The sequence below is a fragment of the Impatiens glandulifera genome, chromosome 5, assembly GCF_907164915.1.
Source record: "Impatiens glandulifera chromosome 5, dImpGla2.1, whole genome shotgun sequence".
Lineage (NCBI taxonomy): Eukaryota > Viridiplantae > Streptophyta > Magnoliopsida > Ericales > Balsaminaceae > Impatiens > Impatiens glandulifera.
The window spans coordinates 14442666-14462835 of NC_061866.1; the positions used below are offsets into that span (position 1 = coordinate 14442666).

Below are 20170 nucleotides of genomic sequence, written 5' to 3' on the forward strand. Positions count from 1 at the left end.
GTTTGAATTAACAGCAAATAAATACAAATGGCTATTTAATAGTAATTTTGCAACTTAATTGCAAATATTTTGCCTTCATTACATTTTTACATTAATACCAAATTAATTTCTGTTTCCGTTTGTTTGAATTAACAGCAAATAAATACAAATGGCTATTTAATAGAAAAAAAATTGACTGTTGGGTGACCCAAATTTTATTTTGTTACGTTTTATAATTAAAAAAAATAATCAATTTAAAAAATAATAAGCAAATAACATTAAAAAAAATTATAATTATAAAATCTGATTAAATGAACTTATTTATTTGAATAAAAATAAATATTTTTTAAATATTTAAATTTTAATTAACTTTATTTCTGTAAAATTTTATAATTTTAAAATATTAAAAATATACATTTAAAATGATAAGAATTTAACTAATTTAAAATTAAAAAAATAAACTAGAATGGTTACTTAAGAGTCTATATTTTAACTAATTTAATCATTTCTTAATATATTCTTATGTAATTGATGAGTTCTATTCAACTTCTCCCTTATGAGTGGAAATTTTGATATATATATTTTGTTTGAAAGATTATAATTTTAGAAATTTGAATTATTCTTTTAAATTGTGAAAAATAAAATATAAAAATGATATAATGTTTGTACTTGTTATGAAATACGTTATTGAATAATATAAAAATTGATAAAAAAAATTAATTTTTAGATTATGATATTAGGAAATTGTCATTAAAATTTTTTTATCAAATAAATTTATTTATTTTTGACAAAATAAAAATTTACTTTCAAACATAGCTCAATATGTTACATTTTTACTTGATTGTTGAATTTTTTTTAATATAAAAAAGAAAATATTTTTAGAAAAAAATATATAGAATAAAAAGATAGATTGCATTCCAATTTTCAAATATGTTATTTTTACAAAATCAAGGTTTACTACCAAAAAGAAAAAAACTCATTCTTTAAAATTTGGGAACTTGACCCGCCGCCGACACCGGCCGGCGAATCCAGTAGAACAGCGACGGCGATTTCTCCGTCCAAAAGCAGAAGAAACCGATTCATCTACTTCCCACAAAGATAAAATACTCTTCCTTTCTTGATTCATAGCGACGCTGATTGTATTCATGAACGATTCCACTTCATCTCCAATCTCAGTCAAGGGGGGACGAGAAAGTTACCTCCATGATCACACCAGCACCAATTACCAGATTGGAAGCACTTCTGGAAGCTTCCAGAACGAGGGTTTCCTCGACGGAATCAGCAGTGACTCCGAATTCTCCTTCACCCGGACTGGGTTTCGTCAGACTCCCTTGGTCGGGACCGTCGAGACCTACGATCGTCATGTCTTCCTCTGCTACAAGAATCCTCAGGTTTGGCCTCCTCGTATTGAAGCCTCTGAATTCGATCGTTTGCCTAGGCTTCTGTCTTCAACTCTTGCCTCCAGGAAAGCCCAGATGAAGAAAACGGTATGTTTGTTTTCTATTATTAAATCTGGTTTCATTTTATCAAGATTTTGATGCTTGGGGGACTGTTGTTCATCATAGACAGTCAATTTTGTATGTGTGCTGTTGTTCTTCTCTTTGTTTCCAATGCATATCCATACTGTTTATACTTTCCTTTCAATGAGAAGTTGGTTTGCCTTCATTTGAAAACACTTGTATATCCGGATCTTAATGGGGTTCTTGCTCAAAACCCGCGATGCATTTTTTGATACAGATGTATAAATGAAACCTTTAAACCGGTTAGAGCAACATTGGACAAGAACTGATTGATATTCAATGAATATATATGTATAGAGTTTAATGGAGATATTATAAAGTAGTATACATGAATTTTCAATGTTTCTAATCATATCTTCTACTACACATTATCTAGACACGGTTAACCATATGCGAGGGGCACGATGGAACCGAGACATCAAATGGCGATGTATTAATCTTTCCAGACATGATCATATACAGGTCATGATTTTACTCTTCACTGGGTTTCTGTAAAAAAAAAATAAAAACATGTTTCCCATTTGGACGGGTGTTGTTTTCCTATGAAATGCAGGAGATTGACACACTTTGACGTTGAAATGTTTGTTGAAGAAGTTCTGGTAAAGGACGGAGATTGGCTTCCTGGAATTCCTGAGTCCCTAAGGGGCTTCTATGTTTTCGTTTGTGCTCATGGGTCCAGGGACCAGCGTTGTGGTGTTTGTGGACCACCCCTGATCGCTAGATTTAGAGAAGATGTAGAATTACGCGGCCTTCAGAATAAACTGTCGGTTAGCCCATGCTCCCACATTGGAGGACATAAATATGCAGGGAATGTGATCATATTTGGACCAACCATGGATGGGAATGTAACTGGTCATTGGTAAGTAGTAGGCCTATTTAGAAACACTTCTGTTTTGTATTTGGATCTCTCTATATAAAAAACTATCAACCATTTATAATATTTTTCTTACAAAATTCTGAAATGTGATTCCACTTGGATTCACATCTGGATGAAAAATCTAACAAAAAGATGTGTTTTCAAATGAACAATTGTTGATAAACACCCTTTGGCCATCATGATTCGATTAGGTATGGGTATGTAACACCTGACGATGTGCCTTTGTTGCTAGAACATCATATTGGGAAGGGAGAAATTGTTGATTATCTTTGGAGGTGAATCTTTTTTCTTATTACAAGCTGATTTTAATTGGTGAACTTATTTAAACTAAGTTCGTTCAATAATTATCATTTCAAATCACTTAAAATTTAGTATTTAACATAAGTTTTGTGATATCCAATTGCAGGGGACAGATGGGTTTATCAGAAGAAGATCAGAAGACAGCCCAGGAGACTAGACTCAAACAAAACGGATTGGCGAGTTTTGGAAGAAGCATGAATAAATCCGAAACTGGATCGACTAATAGTTGTTGCCAAACAAATGGAAGGCGCCTCTATTGCTGTCAGAATACCTCATCCCAAGAAAAAACAAACGGAAGTGGCAGAAACAACGAGAAAAGGACAAAGACAAGATCCGAGAATGATGATAACAATAAAAGTACAAGTAAAAAGAGGAGCAGTTATAGTAGAAAAGTTTTTACTAGAAGAATCTGCAACATGCCTACTTGGTTCGAGAGCTGGGAGCGTGATGACACTTATGCCACTCTTTCTGTTGTTGTTGCTGCGGTTTCAGTTGCATTCGCATATGGCTACTATAAGCGGATGAACTAGATTTGGGTTAATGGGTATAGTTAGACAATAATATGTATATATTCTTATCAATTAGAATTTGATATAAAATGAACATGTTCAGTCTTCCAATATAGCAACTGTAAAAATACAAAATTATGATACTTTTAATATTGAAGGTGTAGATGTGAGATAAACCAACCTTAAAATGTATTTGACAGATGATCCAATAGGTCTTAGATAATTAATTAAAATGGGTAATCCTAACCCAAATCCTGTTTCTGAAAACAGTGCAGAGACTCAATGTAAGTTGACTATGTTTGTAGAGAAATTTGTGGATCGAAACTTCAAAAAGTATATATACATATGCTGTCTTATTAGGATCGTAATAACCACCCCGAGATTAAACCCGGATAAAAAAGAAAAAGTTTAGATACAATCAGTTCCCATATTAGAAAACTGTGTTTCTATGATCTTCTATTCTTTGCACTATTTAAGGAAAGCTATGAAAATTGGTAGAAGTGAAGTAAAAACAAAAAAAAGGAAAAAACCAACATGAGTAAGACTTGATTTTACAGATAAAACGGAACGAAACAATTACAAAACAATTACAAGTTCATGACATCAAACACAACGGATTTAAAGAAACTTACAACAGAGTTTTTTTTGTTGCAACATAGAAACTCTAGCTCATTTGTTGAGCCATTCAGTAAAAATCTATTATAAAGATAAACAGGACACTGAGATCATCGTTTAGAGACATCGTTTAGAGACAGTTTTGATTACCGAGTCTTTGTAACTCTGTCTCTATGGTTTCAACAATCTTGACATCACATGCACTAGATTCGGGGAAGTCAATATGTAAAGACCCTTGTTTGATTATGGGTCTTGTAGATTTTGTTAGCTCAGCTTGCTTTTTAATGAAATTATAAAATTCTTGATGGAAGTCATGGTCAAATGAGAAACAATCATCGCTCATTCCGTTCCTGGAATGTCGTGATGATCCAGAGCCTTCTCGTTTGCAAAAATGTGGGAGAGAACCATAATCTATTATCTGTACAACCTCCATTAATTAGGTTCAGCGAGAAAAGTCTTAAGAAGAAGAATTTTTATGAATTTGTTTTAATAATACCTTCAACAACTCATCTTTGCCAGAACCTTGAAGCACTTGTATTTTCTTCTTTGTTCTTTCTTGCAGGAGTGGCCTCACAACCTGCAATTTGTTTCAACTTCTGATTCTCAACAAAAAAAAAACAAGTTTTATGACTTTTTCTTTTTTTGCGAAAGACGAATAGAACCTTCCAGCACGCCGAGAATATGTAGGGGGCATTGGTAACATAGTATGTTTCGTTCTTCTCAGGGTAGTTCAGGTCATCAATGTTCAAAATGACAGTCAACAGCTGAAAAATGAAACCAGTTTCATAACCTGTTTTTTGAACTAGTAAATGGTGATAACTGAAAAGATTCATAGCCATACTTTAATTTGGCTAAGTGCCGTAAGCCTTAGGCCAGTCATGTCAATAATCTTCAAACATGTTGCAATGTGCCGTCCAAATTTTATAGAGGCTTGTGGCTATAATTCAAAAGGGTAAATAGAAATAAGATACACATTTTCAAAAGGAAAACACTAAAAGAAAACCGACTACACACCAATATTACACGATCTCTGTATTCATTCATCTGGATATGTGATCGGACATAGTATTCCACCTAATGAGAAGAATTCAAATCATCCTTTGTCGGGTATTTCAACAATTTTCATTATATTTAAGGTTGTCCTTACAGAGGCTTTATCATAGGTGCTGAGACCCGCACCAACAGCAATAACAGGAAGACCCTGTTTATTGAAATAGAAAACACATACATGAATATTGAATACAAAGTTGTTGTTGTTGTTGGTGGTGTCTGTCTCAAAGTTAAGGAAATTTCTTGGCCTAAATTCTTATGGAGTTGAAGAACAAACCTCTTTAGAATAACCGGATAATCCTATTAGTTGAGTTTCACGCAAAGCTCTATACAAATCAACAGGAATGGGTTTCTGATAAGGGAACATAAATATGCATATTGATTACAAATAGAAAAAATGGTTAAAAGGGTAAAAGAGAGAAGGCCAATTAAATTTGAGCTCACAGTCAATATGGTGTCGATTTCATTCAGTATCCTCCATTCTAAGAAATCAACTAGCTGTGGGTGTCCATTCATTCATTCATTCAATCAATCAAGCATAATTTTTTCAATAATAACCAGCAAATGGGTAATAATCAAACTCATAATCTAACCATTTTATAAGCCTTATCCACGTCCCCATCTCTTGCTTTCAGAAATCTCTTCAGAGTTTCATTTGGATACCCTTGATGAACATTCTGTAAACCAAACCAAACCAAACCAACTTTTTCAAAAAAAGATAGAGAAAAGCTTGAAAGAAAACTGCAGAAACCCTAGTGAATTTAGCACAAGCAGATCGGATCATGTTATAAATACAGAGATGGGTGAAACCTTGAAGGTGTCTTTTAGTGGCTCATGGACTGCAGGCAGGCAGGCAGGGGAGAAAGAAAAACAAAGTTAAGTGGTAAGATGAAGATGAAGATGAAGATGAAAAAAACTAAAAACATATAAAGTCAATTCATGAAATCAAATAATAATGGGAATCGAGAGTTAAATGGGGGAAGGCTGACTTTCTTCCATTAGCTTGAAAAAGTGTCTGATCATCTCATCAGTTATGATCACCATTCTCTCACAGCTCCAATATTACAATCCAAGACTGCAATTTGGAGCTGGAGAATGTGAAAGGAAGAGATAGGATCATGCTAGAAATATCAAATATATTGTGAACCAGGAGATGAGTCAGTCAACAAGGGGAACAAAGTCAACAAACTGGTATTTTTTTATTTAAATAGTTACAAAGGCTCAAATTCTTGACCATTATATGAACTTTCAACTCTATGACCTTTGTTGTTCGGTGAGGGTTTTTAAATTTTTTTTACACAAAATTAAATATCATTTCATTCATTTTTTTTATTTTTTTTTATTACATTACTCAAATTATTAATTAAAAATTAAAGTATTAAAATACCTTATATTTTAAATTATTATTTTTATTTTATTTATATATATCAATACTCTTTAAGTCTTTTTACAAAAAATAATCACCACCTTCTCAAAATCATTACCAATCATTATTTTTTCTCATTATTTTTTCTCACTCTAGATTTAAAAAAAAAATAATCGGAACAACGTCTATAACTAAATTAGGTAAATCTTTAATTTTTCTTGTCAAATTATTTAATTACAACATAAAATAATTATTTATTTTGGTAAAAATCAATATGCTAGGTTGGTAAATTTTCTTCACTTTAATACATGTAAATTAATGTTTTTATGGTAGACTAGTGAGATTTTCGTATATTTGTACGATTAAAAACAAAATTATCATAATTATATATCCACCGTTTCATAAATTATCCTTATTACTCAACTATTTTCTCTTTACCAACCTTTATCAATTCCCTTATGTCAAACAATATATCAAAAAATATATATATATATATATATATATATAAATTTTAAAATGTTAGAAATTATATGGTATCAAATTTGAAGTTTAACCATACCAAAAATTATTAGTTTGGTTGGTTAAAATGTTAAAACTTATATATATTTTTTATTTAATTTTTTGAATTATAAAATTTGTTCCAATAAATTTGGGTAGACATAATGTCCTATCTGATTTTTTATATTAATTTATCATATTATCATCTAATTTTTTATATATATATTTTTTTTAAATTTAAATTAACTCCTTTATCACACTAGTCCTTTTAATTATTTTATAAATTTATTTTGAAGTTAAATAACTTTTAAATTTTAAATAAAAAAAATTATTAATAAACTTCAACTTGCACCTATTAAACACTTGTTACCAAAATAACTTCATAGACTAATTAGAGAATTATATATATATAAATTTATTTTTAAGAACGCATTAGAGTTAGCAAAGCGAAGCCCATAAACTAAATAGGGGCCAAACTCGATAGAATGAAAAATACTTTTCAAAATTCGAAAAAATATGTTTCGTTTCTCCTTTAAAATTTGACTAATTTTTACGAGTTAAACATATACATATAGTCTTTAAACCTATACATATAGTCTTTAAACCTATAAGAAGATTACACGTAATCAAGAAGTTAAGAGTCTGAATGGAGTGGAGCTTGGAATAAAGAGACTTTTGAGTTTTGACTTGACTTTAAAACGACTAAAATGTAATCATCCATCTAAATAATCACTTGTTGTCTGCTCTTTCTCCTTCTTTCCATGGAGGGGCAAAACAGTAAATAATTACATTTTTAAAAAGGACTGTTTTACCCCTGAGGTCAAAAGAAACAACTTAGAAATGACAACACACCATCCCACATATTTCCATCATTCAAAGATCAAACACAATGAAGCCTTGAATATAATAAGAACTTTCTTATTATTTCTTAATATAAGAAATAGAAGCCAAAACAAATACAATGAAAAGACACATACTTTGATGCAAATTATTCATTCAATGACAACAATAATAATAATAATATTAGCAAATACAACTACTAGTAGTAGCTAAGTTAAGTCCATTAACAACTTACTATTTATGTATTCTTCAATGAAAACATGCATTCATTATTATTACCAACTTTCTGCTTCACAACAAATCGTGTCCTCCTTCACCCCTCGTGTCATCGTCGTCAAACCAAGAAAAGAATATAAACAGCTTTCCAATTCAAGGTTTCATCAACATTATCCCATAAGAGGAGAATAATAATGAGATGGAAATAGCAAATTTTAGGTTTCTTTTAGAAGAAATCAACCTCGAAATAATTCTCCGCGTTTTTCTCTAGCGGAGGAGCTGCTGCCATGGCAGTTTTATTGCTAGATGATGCTGTCGAAGTTGGAGCCCGTTCAATCTCAACTGGTCTTGGGATCTCGGGTGGGCTTGCACAACGAATCAAGGCCCAATTCACACCTTCGAAGAAAGGATGCTGTTTAATTTCAGTAGCTCCTCGTTTGTAAGCCAGCCTATGCTGTGGTTCCTTGACCAGCAACCCCCTTATGAGATCTCTGGCAGCAAAACTGACAACAGGTGTTTCCGGAAACCTAAGTGGCTGACCGACAACATTGAACAGCGTTGCTCGATTCCCAGAACCCTTGAAAGGAGTTTTACCAAACAAAAGCTCGTACAAGAATATCCCAAATGTCCACCAATCAACTGCACTTCCATGGCCCTCTCCTTTAACGATTTCAGGTGCAAGATACTCGTGGGTACCAACAAATGACATTGAACGAGCCCCAGTTGGTTCTGCCATAAGCTCTGGAAGAGGGCTGACTTGATTCCGGATTTCGTTCTTGGTGGGTTTCCTTACTTTTTTTGATTTACTAGAAAAGAATCGAGGTGTGAAACAGCTGGTTGGCACTACGCAAGACGGCTGTATACATGAAGGTTCGATACAAGCGGGTTGGGCGCAATAAACAGAGTTTTTTCGTAATGATTCATTCTCCACGTTTGCAGACTTGACAAGCGTAGGACTCACACTACATCGCAGAGAAAGATCAAAGTCGGAGAGCATTATGTGTCCATCTTCTCTCACGAGTACATTTTCTGGCTTCAGATCGCGATAGATAATCCCAAGCATGTGGAGGTATTCCAAAGAAAGAAGAACCTCTGCAACATAAAACCTGCATATAGACCCCCCAAATCAGAGAAAAAACAAGAAGTGCAAAGTGTTTTAGAAACATTAATTAATGCCAAATTAAATAAAAGGAATTTCCATTTTCTCAAAGATAAAATTAGAGCAAGCAGGTTTGAAGGAAAGGAAATAAAAACATATGTTTCTAGCTCAAATGCAAATAATATAATGTGATTGAATAGGGGATTTGGGCAAGTTCCATACTTAACCGCTAGTTCCGAAAAGAATTTTCCAGGCTGCCTCTGCCTGAGAGAGTGTAGGTCTCCTCCGGGGCAAAACTCCATGACCAGACATGAAAATTTATCTGTTTCAAAATGCGTATACAATGTGGGGAGAAATGGATGATCTAAGCACTGTAATATCTCTCTTTCCGTCTGAGCACGAAGAAGCTTCTTTCTGCCCGCTAATGATGCCTTATCCATCACCTTCATGGCGAAATAGCACTTGGTACCGCTCAACTCAGAAAGATATACGCTTCCAATATCGCCACATCCCAACCTCTTCAACAACCTGAAATGGCTTAAACCCAATAATCCATCTTTAGTTCGAACAGCCTGAATGGCTTCCCATCTTTCATCATTCGCTTTATGAGGTTTATTAACACTGCTACTTAGGCTGCTACACGTGCTTTCGTCGCTTAAATCACTGCCAATACTGCCTCTACACAAACTGTTCTTACCACTCTCGACCACTTCAGTTCCACACAAACTGTTCTTACCACTCCCGACCACTTCAGTTCCGCTGTTCTTTTGAAGACTAACGGTCACATCACTTACTTTAGTAGAACCCGAGCTATCATTTTTATCCAAATCAGTTACACCTCCAAGTGATTTCTTTTCCAATTCTGTCTCGGTCTCCATAGATAAGCCTGCTTCAAGCTGATCGGTAAGAACAATGACAGAGACCTGTTTATTAGAATTTCCTTCCGAGGGATTATGTTTTTGTGGAGGATCGTGGATGCTGGATTCAGATTCCATTGAAATAAACCCAAAACCTTAGTCCAAAAGAATCTTCAGAGTCATCGTGGGATTTGAATCAACTGTTAGTAGACCAAAGAAACAGATTTGTTTGCCTTGAACTCCAGAAAGAGGCAAGAAGACCTATAGAGAAAGCAATAAATGAAATCATGACAGTGCACAAAACAAAATCCAGATCACTAGAAATAAAATGACTGTCTTCAATAATAAGTGAACTAAACAATGCAAGACCCAACAACAGTGAAGATCAAATTGCTTTACCTTAATAATAGCATTAATCAATCATGTTTAAAACAATCAATATAGAATCATGTACTTCCAAAGACAGACAATCGGAAACCATATATATATATAGATGATAGTTCCTTAAGTTGGTGAAAAAACCCAGATCAAAAATGAAAAAAAAATCCAGATTTAGATGCGATCGGATCTCAGCACAAACCTCCCCACCTAAAGGATCCGAATACCCAGCAAAACCCAGAAGCTAGAAATCAAAGTAAAGAAAAAGAACAGTTCTAAAAAGCATGAAAGAAAGAAAGAAACCTAAAAAGATAGTACCTGAAGTCGAAAGATGAGAACTTTAGGGTTTCACTTTAGCAAATTGAGAATGAGAGAGAAAAAGAGCACTACTGTTTGAAAGATAGATAGATTGAGATAGTGAGCACCTTTTTTTCCCCGTAAAATGTGTGGCGCTGGAAGGAGATATAGAGAAAAAGCCTATAATTCTCTGTTTTGAGAGAGAGAAAGAGAAAGAACATGGGGGGTCAAATAAAACTCTCAAACCTAAAGTTACAAGCTTTTCACGTTCAATTATTCAAATGTAATTTGTCCTAAACACAAATGTCTGAATCAAACACATATGGAGACCACCCTCCAACCTGTCCATCATATCATTCATGCTTTGTCCATTTATTTTATTTATATATATTTAACGTGACACTATCAACTTGTGACAAAGGGCTAATAACATTTTAGTTATTTGATGGTTTTGTATATTTTTAATTAGTTGAATTAAGGTCTTTGTTCTATAAAGATTATTTAAATAACTTATCGAGAAAAAAAATTATGATTGATAATGATTTTAAAAAGATAAAGATGCTTTTTTTTTTTTTTTAAAAAGACTTAAAATATATTGATATATATAAATAAAATAAAATTAATAATTTAAAATAGAGAGTATTTAATATTTTGGTTAATGAATTGATTGATTTAATGAATAATAAGTACAGAGATATTTGATTTTTTTTGAATAATCTAAAAACGAATCAGGCCTAATATCATGTTTTAGTATTTTAAATTAAATGATTTGATAATTGAAAAAATAATAAAATAATTTAATTTTAAAATAAAATAAAAACAAATCAATCTAGCTCTAACAAAATTCTAAAAACAATAAGATAAAAATAAGAGGTCTCCCTCCCCTATCTATTTAGTTAATAATAATTTTTATAAATATCAAAAGAGGAGGGGGAGCACATGGTCCAAGCCAATAAGTTGATGCTCATCCACAACTAACAAACATTAATATTAAAGCAATAAACTTTTAGTCAAGGTTTCTTTACTATTATTTTGACAACAATAAGATTTGGGCAAAGATTAGGTCTTTCAAATGACCAGGAATCTCAACTAAACTTGACTCAATCATCATTTAAAATAATGGATTATGGCTCGTCTTTATTTTTTAATCATTTCAACATTTGTGCAGAAAAAAATATTCTTACTTGAAACCGCGCTCTTTTACTTTTGGACGGAGGTTTTTCTCTTCTTTTTTTGGGTTAATTGACATGATCTTCACATGCATGATGCATCTTTTCTCACAACTAGCCAGCACATAGTCATATATTGATCATGACCTTACTTACCACCACCACCCTAAAAGATAGGGACCTTTATTGCAAAGATTGTCAATCTTCTTTTCAAAAGAGATAATGATTTCAACTATAAATCTTCATCAAAGCAGTGGAAAACAAATCAGTGTTGCAGAGTATACTCCACAAATTACAAGAGATCATTAGCATAAACATTTGATATTTCAATCAATAGAAATCATAAGTCAAATAGAAAATTTCATAACAAAAGCTTTAACTCATAAGTTTGTGAACAAGTAGCATTTGAGACCACTTTGCATTCCTACCCATACCTTTACAGCATTGGGGGGAGTGGTGGGGGACCCAAATCTCATTTTCATAAAGGGAAATTAATGTGATATGAAGTTAATGGTGTAATCATGATGGTTAGAAAGTGACCACCATTTTTGTGAGGGAAATTAACTACACAGATCATTGGTAATTAAGCATATCTGAACTGACCAAACAATGATCTTATAAATCTTTTTGGAAAGATTTTTCATGACAGATGTAAACAAGAAAGATATCTTATGATTTTCATCCAACTCAATTTTAAATGCAAAACCATGTTAGTTAATGAGCTGCTTATCACATGATGCCCTGCAACACTAATTGTTTCTTACTAAATTCACTTACAAACAAGAAACCAATACAAAATCATCAAATGGACTCACATTATTAGAAGTCAAATTTCAACAGGAAACTTCTACATTAAACTTGTTTTGTATAGATTTTTCTTAAATAAAAAATATATGATATTTTAATAGTTTGGTTGGTAAATTGAGTTACGTGATCGGTGATGGATAAAAAATAATAAAATTTTGATTATTTTTTTTAAACCTACGAGTCACCAACATTAGAACGAGAGCTTAATTGATTTGTTTTCCTTCTAATTTTTTACTCAAAGCTCAACAATCTCATTATATTTCTTCTTAATACTCACTTCATCAACAAAGATATTAAAATACTCTTATTTTATTTTATAAATTTTAAATACAAAACAATGTTATAAATTAATAATAACTCAACCAATTAAACTTATAACATATATTTTTCATCAAACATTATTTTTAATAAAAATCAATAAAAACCTTCAAATAACAAACATCAAACAAGCTCTTGCAAGTCACCAAAGGGAAAAAACTACAAAGTTTAAATAAGCTCTCTAATCAAAATAAAACTCAAAGTCCATGAAAATAAATGAGACCTGCTGAATTTTTTTTAACGGTCCTAATTTTAGTTTAAATAATTTTCTTGGTGAGATTGAATTCATAATAAAAATAAAATAATAAAATTAATAAATTCAACTGAAAATCCTATTTTCCATGGGCCGACCTTGAATATGGATAAGGTCAACATTAATTATTGACAGGTACGATGAGTCGACCCAACTTTGATATATAGCAAGTTCCTTGAAGCATAACCTAATATTATTATGCACCTCCTAAATCTAAACCCAATTATTATCAATGCTCAAAGTTATACCCATCAAGTAATGGGTATTAAACCAAACCTATACAATATATATTATTGCCGACAAAATCAAAATTACACAAGAAAGAAATAAACAAAATCATGAATTTTTTTTTGAGAATTTAAAATGGGACAACCACGGGCTCGAACCCAGAATCTTAGTGTTAATATCCACTTTTTGTTGCCGCTAGACAAGAAAAGAGGATGAAAATCATGAATTTTAATTGAGACCAAACCCCTAGATTCTATGTTATTCATTGTTGTCTAACAAATAATTCATAACCTGCTTGAAATCACCAAAATTAATCCAATAATCTCTTCTTTATCTATGGGTTCTAAGAACACTAGTAAAAAAAACCTTATAGCGATTGGTAAACCAATTGCTATTAACCTCTAAACCAATCGTTATAGGCATATAGCGATTGGTCATAAATCAATCGCCTTCAATCGATAGAGGTTTCCTCGGTGTTGCCTTAATCGGTAGTCTTATAGCGATTGATTATTATTACAATCGTAACTACCCAAATCATTTAGCGATTGGTTATTAGACTAATCGCAGTTTCCTAATGGGTCTATTGCGATTGGTTATCAAACCATAGACTCATTAAGAAACTACGATTGGTTTGATAACCAATCGCAATAGACCCATTAAGAAACTGCAATTTGTCCAATAACAATCGCTATTTGCTAATATAAAAAAAAAATTAATTTAAAAATATTAAAATACCTATAAAACCGAAAATTTAACTACAGCCATAATTAAACCATAAACACCAAATACTCAATTGAACCCAAATCATCATAACCAATGTTATTAAACAAACACACAACCAATCGCTACTATTTTGATAACGACGATTTTAGACTAATCGCTATGTTTGTCCGCTAATTGACATTTTTTTAACTAGTGGGACATGTATTGGACCCATGTTATCATGATTTAGAAAATCTACATTTGTTATAGTAATCATATCTCAATAATACAAAATAATAATATGATCATGTGAAACACAAAAATTAATATGATCATCCCCAAATACTAATTGAACCAAACAAAAAAAAAGAAAAATCCGTAATTAATTATCTTAGGGAGCAGTGTCCAGCAAGGCTGCCTCTTTTGGTTGTTTTTAACCTGATGATTCATATAGGTTTTACCCAAGGATCTTCTTTTCCATACATGAGACACACTGGAGTATTATTTCCTTCACACCTATTTTTGTAATATTCAAATATTATCTTCTTTATTGTAAAAAAAGAAGAAAAAATATAGTATGTTTACAAGAATAGAGAATTCATTAGTAGTACATAACTAAAGTATAGTTCAATGATAGTTGAGCTTAAGGCTGAGGGGCACACATAATTGAGGCGCAGTCGGATGCTGTGTTATGTCAAGCATACGATGAGAAAACTTGCAACTAATCTCAATCTGCATAGACTTACTTGAGAAATCTATATTTTCAATGACTTCTAAGAGCTGTTAAGAGTGTAGTTGATTGATTGGTGCAAATGAGTTGTTTTGAATTCAAAATGGTTTACTCGATATCTTTTGATGGAAAGGAAAGTTTGGGCGATTGAAACACGTTTTCCTTAAAATATGCTTACATAAATTGACCTATTTTTCTTTTTGGATTTCTTTGGGTTGTTTTGTGTTTGTTTTGTGGAAGGGTTTTATGTGTTTTTTCTATTTGCTTTCTCTTCTGAATTTTTGTTTTGTGTGTTTTTTTCCAGCATTTATACCCATACAATATTAAAAACCAAAAGTAGAACAATGTTTAAGATACTTACATAAACAAAAATTAACTTAAGGAGTGACCCATTTGCTTTCCTTTTTCAGCCATTCTTTGAATTTTTTTATATGCAGTTTCAACCTCTCTAATGTAAGGTCATGATAAAGTATAACCACCTCCCAATTATTCTACTAAAAGTTTGTCACACCCCAAATCAAGAAATTCCATGTTATACTCATATGTTCGTTAATAACATCCTAAGCCGAAAAGAATATCAACTACATATTATTCATAACTACCAATTATAAGAGTGAGATATTTTGATATCGTTCTCAAAATACACTAACTATATCATATTGATTCTAGACTATTACATCTTACAAAACAACACATTATATCCTTAAGACACACCTTGCTTTCAGCAAATTACAAAATAAAGTACTAATATATATATTTCAGTCTCTTGATTCTTCTAGACTACTCAAGTCTCTTGATCCTTCTAAACTACTCTTGATCTATGTCTGAAAAGAAGTCATCCAACTAAAATGAGCTAAACGCACTCAGTAAGAAATCACATTTTTTTAATAGTCAAATTAAATTGTATATACTATTATTCAGAGAACAAGGCATGTATCATATAAGTGATTTGCATTTGATTAGAAATTCTCTTATATTTATTTCCCTTTATAATACCATAAACATAACACAATTACTTATGAAATAGGATTCAAAGGTAATGGTACAAAATTAACATAATTGTTCTAAAAGTTAAGTTTTAACCGTTAAAGTCAGCTTAATAACATGAAACCATACTTATTCAATTGTTAGTGTAGCAGCACAAAACACTTGACGACTCATATGCATAATGGCGCAACGCCCTTGAAAAAGTAGCATAATCACAAAACTCTTAGGATTCAAAATTAACGTGGTGGAAAACTCCTTAGGATTTAAATGTTAGCATAATGACACAAGATCTTTAGGACTCAAATGTTAGCATAATGACGCAAGACCCTTAAATGTTAACATAATGGCGTAAAACCCTTTTGATTCAAATCCTTTCATCTCATTTTATATATATATAAAATAAAAAATGATTCTATCACATAGTTTTATATTCAAATATCTTAAATGTCTTCAAATGTTCCCTAACATTTATCTTTCATATGAATCATATAATTTCACTATTCCTTTCAAACACTTTTAAACTTCATAATTTCATCCATCATTCTATTCATCTTCACATTTTTTTTATCTTCTAACTCTATCTATATTTCTTCATCACAACTCTTCTCCTAAACCATATATACATCATCATTAAACATATTTTTATAAGCACCTTCATTGTCTCATATCTACTCATTAAATCTTAATCCATTAATTTCTAACCATCTTTAACAACTTATTATTATCTCAAAATAGACTACAAATATTATAGTTGATTTAAAACTAGTAAAAAGAAATTAAATTTCCATACCTGATTTATGATATTCTTTGTCCTAATTAACTCAAGCCAAGCCCTAACTTAAGTCAAACCCTTTTTTTCATTCTTTTTCTCTCATTTAATTTCCTCTTTAACTATTTTTTATTCTATGAAAGATACTTTATATATCCAACAAAATATAATGTCAAATGTGACTCATACCCTAAACTCTGGTTGTTACAACCACACCTCCTTAGAAAATGTTCGGTCCTCCAAAATTTGTAAAATTTGGGGCTCAAAAAGTTCAAGATATTTCATCATTACTTCATCTTCAAGTTTCTATGTGACTTTTTTTCTCAAAATCATTACTCCACTAGATTTTAACATAAGAGACGATTCATCAATGAATCATTTGTTCCTTTCTATCCACAATTCAAATTGAGTTCTTCTCATATTTTAGACAACTTTCAAGTTTTAGAAGGGTGTATTTGATAATATGATTAATATTAGAAATATTTTGTTTTAACATTTGTACATGAAAGATATTATATACTCCAACTAATGGTGGAAGCAATGCAAGTTCTTATACAACTTTCCCAATTTTCTTTAATATTTCAAATGACCCGACAAATCAAAGACATAATTTTCCTCGTGCTTTAAATCTCATTACTCCCCTCATTGGTGATACTTCAAGGAATAAATGATCTCCTTCACCAAATTTTAAATCTCTTCTACGAATATCGGCATAGCTTTTATGTCTATTTTTGGTAGTAACTAACATTTATTTAATTACACGCACTTTATCTATCGTTTTTTTACAATATATGGCCTGATACATCTTCTCTTGCCCACCTCGTCGTACCATATCGGTGAACGATATCTTTAACCGTATAATGTTTTATAAGGAGCCATCTAAATACTAATTTGATAGTTATTGTTATAGGTAAACTCTATAAGAGGAAAATGCTCGTCCCATGACCCTTTTAAATTGATGATGGATGCACAAAGTAGATCTTCCATGACTTAAATGATCATTTATATTTTTCCTTCAGTCTGAGGGTGAAATGCGGTACTAAAATTTAGCTTGGTTCCCAAATACCAGTGTATACTTTTCCAAAAGTGATAGACAAATCGACTATTTGTATCTAAAACAATAGACGATGGGATACCGTGTAATCGTATAATTTCCTTAAGGTATAATCATGTTAGATTGTCCAATGAAAGTATAGTTTTTATTGGCAAGAAATGTGCTAACTTAGTTAATCTGTCAATAATCACCCATACTCCGATACTTTTTTCGATTTTGGTAGTCCCGATACAAAGTCAATAGAATTTTCTTTCCCTTTTCATTGTGAGATCGACAATGAATGTAACAATCCCTCTAGCCTTTGTTGACAAGTGAGAGATTTTGAAGCGAAGTCAACTATTTCTCTCTTAATATTGTTCCACCAATAATTGTCCAAATTTCGATACATCTTCATGCTACCTGGGTGAATTGTGTATCGTGAGTAGTGTGTTTTCTCTAGTACTTCTTTCTTTACAGTCTCATTATTCATAATACATAATTGATTTTGGAATTGTAGAATTCCCTCACTATCAAATCGAAATTGAGTGTTTTTCCTTTCTTAAATTTCTTTTAATATTTTATAGGTGGGATTCATTTTGTTGATCACTATTGACCTTCTCGATTATAGTAGGACGAATCATTAAATTTAAAATTAGGAAAGCTTTACTCTTAACGGTTTCCTCAAAGCATCAACAACCACATTAGACTTTCTAGGATAGTAAATTATTGATAAATTATAATCTTGAATGAGATCTAACTATCTTCATTGACACATGTTCAACTCACTTTGAGTATATAAATATTTCAAACTATTGTTATCAATGAAGATTTCCACTTTAGACCTGTATAAGAAATGTCACCAAATTTTTAACGCAAATACGATTGTTGTAACTCCAAATCCTTAGTATGATAATTTTTCTCATTGGTTTTAGTTACTTCAATGCACACGCAATAACAATTTATCTTTACATCAAAACACAACCCAATGAAGCATCAGAATAAACATTATAACTCTCATCTTCCAATGAGATTAAGAGTATTGAAGTTGTAATCAACCACTTTTCAAATCTTGAAAACACTTTTTTACAGTTTTTGCACCATTCAAAATTAATGCATTTTTATGTCAAACAAGTTAATGAGAGTGATAATTCAGAGAATCCATTAAAAAACCTTATGTAATAACCAACTAGACCGAAGAAGCTATGTATTTATGTAATCGTGGAGGGTTTTGGCCATTCCTATACCGCTTCAACTTTTTTGGATTTATACATACCCCTCTTTTAGAATTTTTTGCATATAACCTATTTCCTCTTAGAATTTGTAGTATTATTCTTAGATGACTCTAGTGTTCCTCCATGTCCCTAGAATATACTAATATATCGTCGATAAATACTATCACAAATTTATTAAGGAATTATTTAAAAACTCTATTCATTAGATTTATAAAAGTCGCGAGTGCATTAGTTAATCCAAATGACATTAGTATGTATTCATAATGTCCGTATCATGTTTGAAAAGTTGTCTTAGAAATATCGTTTGACTTGATCTTAAGTTGATGATAGCCTGACCGTAGGTCAATTATTTTGGGGGGAAATGACTTATTGTCATTTAATTAAAATCTCAAAAGGGAAGAAAAATACAAGAGTTTTGAAATTAGGACAAACATACCATTGTCTTAATTTTGAAAGCAATCAAACTTAGGAATTCAAAGGAAATTACAAGTTCAAAACTTTGAAAAAACAACAAGCATACAAAACAAAACTTAAAAAAAATAGTAGCCTCATGAGTATCAAACAACCAGCGAGCAAGCATCTATTTCTATCTCATATTTCTATCTCACCTTGTACATTGCTTCCTTTGCGACTTCATCAAACACAAAACCCCATCTTTGACAAAACTCCCAATTCTTTATAGTAATTGGAATTATTATTCATGTGTGAATAAGATATAGACCATCAATAACAATATCATTCCATACATGGTCTTTATTTCTCAATGTTCTAGAAAAAAACTCTAGCATTTCTCTCCATACAAACATGTTACATAAGACATTCATAAAAGAATTTGAATAAATTGGCTTTAAATGAGTTTCCTTTAGTCTTTTGAAATCACTAAATTTCTAATACAGCTCCAATTAGTGAAGTTACATTCACCAAAAATATGAGAAATTGATTCTTCACAGTTAATGCATAAGACACAACCAGTGTTAAGGATAGTCATGAACCTGTTCAAGCGATCTCTAATTATCCGCCTACCTCTATGAACCAACCAAAGTGTAATCTGATGTCGATGTATGATCCTAGGAGACCAAACGTTGTGATACCACTCAACAGTTTTCCTTCGAGAGCGAATACACTGCCATTCTGTAGGTCAATTTTGTTAAAAACTGTGATCAATTTTTTACGTTGAGGTTGTAGACGCTATTTTTTTACTCCCCAATTTTTATAGTTTATAAACGACTTTTTTTTTTTAAATAATTGAATTTTGAAGAAAAGTTGATTTTAAATTTTAATAAGTTAATGTAGTAATTTGTCTAAGTTATAACACTTAGAAAAGTTATTATACTTAGAATATTCAAGGTTTTATTTAATTAATTACCTTGGTATTTATAAAATAAAAAATATATATTAACGTTTTTTTAAAAGTTTTTTTAAAGTTTTTTGTTAAATATATTTTTGTTATTTTGTTTTCATTAATTAGACTAGTTGTTTTAAATAATTAGTTAGTTGTTTGTTTTTATTTAATTAGATTAAGTTAGATTAGTTGATTTAAT

General features: G+C 31.3%; 3 protein-coding genes across 6 annotated transcripts; 1 reads left to right on the forward strand and 2 right to left on the reverse strand.

Annotated features, from left to right (window-relative positions):
• The first annotated feature begins 936 nt into the window (after positions 1 to 936).
• Positions 937 to 3292, forward strand: LOC124938584. The gene is made up of 5 exons (XM_047479052.1): positions 937 to 1466; positions 1876 to 1961; positions 2053 to 2358; positions 2568 to 2651; positions 2783 to 3292. Exons 1-5 carry the CDS (start codon positions 1125 to 1127, stop codon positions 3204 to 3206), a joined length of 1242 nt encoding a protein of 413 aa, XP_047335008.1. The 5' UTR covers positions 937 to 1124; the 3' UTR covers positions 3207 to 3292.
• Positions 3293 to 3711: 419 nt separating this feature from the next.
• LOC124938597 (phosphatidylinositol/phosphatidylcholine transfer protein SFH9-like) lies at positions 3712 to 5982 on the reverse strand. The gene is made up of 11 exons (XM_047479068.1): positions 5840 to 5982; positions 5661 to 5689; positions 5444 to 5527; positions 5295 to 5348; positions 5128 to 5202; positions 4948 to 5001; positions 4815 to 4874; positions 4642 to 4737; positions 4463 to 4564; positions 4297 to 4377; positions 3712 to 4218 (listed from the first exon to the last, which is right to left on the reverse strand). Exons 1-11 carry the CDS (start codon positions 5892 to 5894, stop codon positions 3931 to 3933), a joined length of 978 nt encoding a protein of 325 aa, XP_047335024.1. The 5' UTR covers positions 5895 to 5982; the 3' UTR covers positions 3712 to 3930.
• Positions 5983 to 7671: 1689 nt separating this feature from the next.
• Positions 7672 to 10553, reverse strand: LOC124937597 (serine/threonine-protein kinase D6PKL2-like). 4 transcript variants are annotated; one of them, XM_047477888.1, is made up of 4 exons: positions 10126 to 10262; positions 9630 to 9987; positions 9092 to 9590; positions 7672 to 8876 (listed from the first exon to the last, which is right to left on the reverse strand). In XM_047477888.1, exons 2-4 carry the CDS (start codon positions 9862 to 9864, stop codon positions 7997 to 7999), a joined length of 1614 nt encoding a protein of 537 aa, XP_047333844.1. In that variant the 5' UTR covers positions 9865 to 9987; positions 10126 to 10262; the 3' UTR covers positions 7672 to 7996. The 4 variants fall into 4 exon arrangements, with proteins under 4 accessions (XP_047333844.1, XP_047333842.1, XP_047333843.1 ...); XM_047477886.1 differs by lacking the exon at positions 10126 to 10262 and adding an exon at positions 10423 to 10553 and having other exon boundaries at positions 9092 to 9987; XM_047477887.1 differs by lacking the exon at positions 10126 to 10262 and adding an exon at positions 10530 to 10548 and having other exon boundaries at positions 9092 to 9987.
• Positions 10554 to 20170: the final 9617 nt, after the last annotated feature.

Bases quoted from the DNA above. Each gene is read 5' to 3' on its own strand.
- LOC124938597 (XM_047479068.1), bottom strand. From the start codon at position 5,894: ATGGTGATCATAACTGATGAGATGATCAGACACTTTTTCAAGCTAATG. The intron at 5,349-5,443 runs GTTAGATTATGA...GGACACCCACAG, and splicing joins TGGATAAGGCTTATAAAATG to CTAGTTGATTTCTTAGAATG. The intron at 4,378-4,462 runs GTTCTATTCGTC...AACAAATTGCAG, and splicing joins TATTCTCGGCGTGCTGGAAG to GTTGTGAGGCCACTCCTGCA.
- LOC124937597 (XM_047477886.1), bottom strand. From the start codon at position 9,864: ATGGAATCTGAATCCAGCATCCACGATCCTCCACAAAAACATAATCCC. The intron at 8,877-9,091 runs GTATGGAACTTG...GTCTATATGCAG, and splicing joins TTTTCGGAACTAGCGGTTAA to GTTTTATGTTGCAGAGGTTC.
- LOC124938584 (XM_047479052.1), top strand. From the start codon at position 1,125: ATGAACGATTCCACTTCATCTCCAATCTCAGTCAAGGGGGGACGAGAA. The intron at 1,467-1,875 runs GTATGTTTGTTT...CACATTATCTAG, and splicing joins AAGCCCAGATGAAGAAAACG to ACACGGTTAACCATATGCGA. The intron at 2,359-2,567 runs GTAAGTAGTAGG...TGATTCGATTAG, and splicing joins GGGAATGTAACTGGTCATTG to GTATGGGTATGTAACACCTG.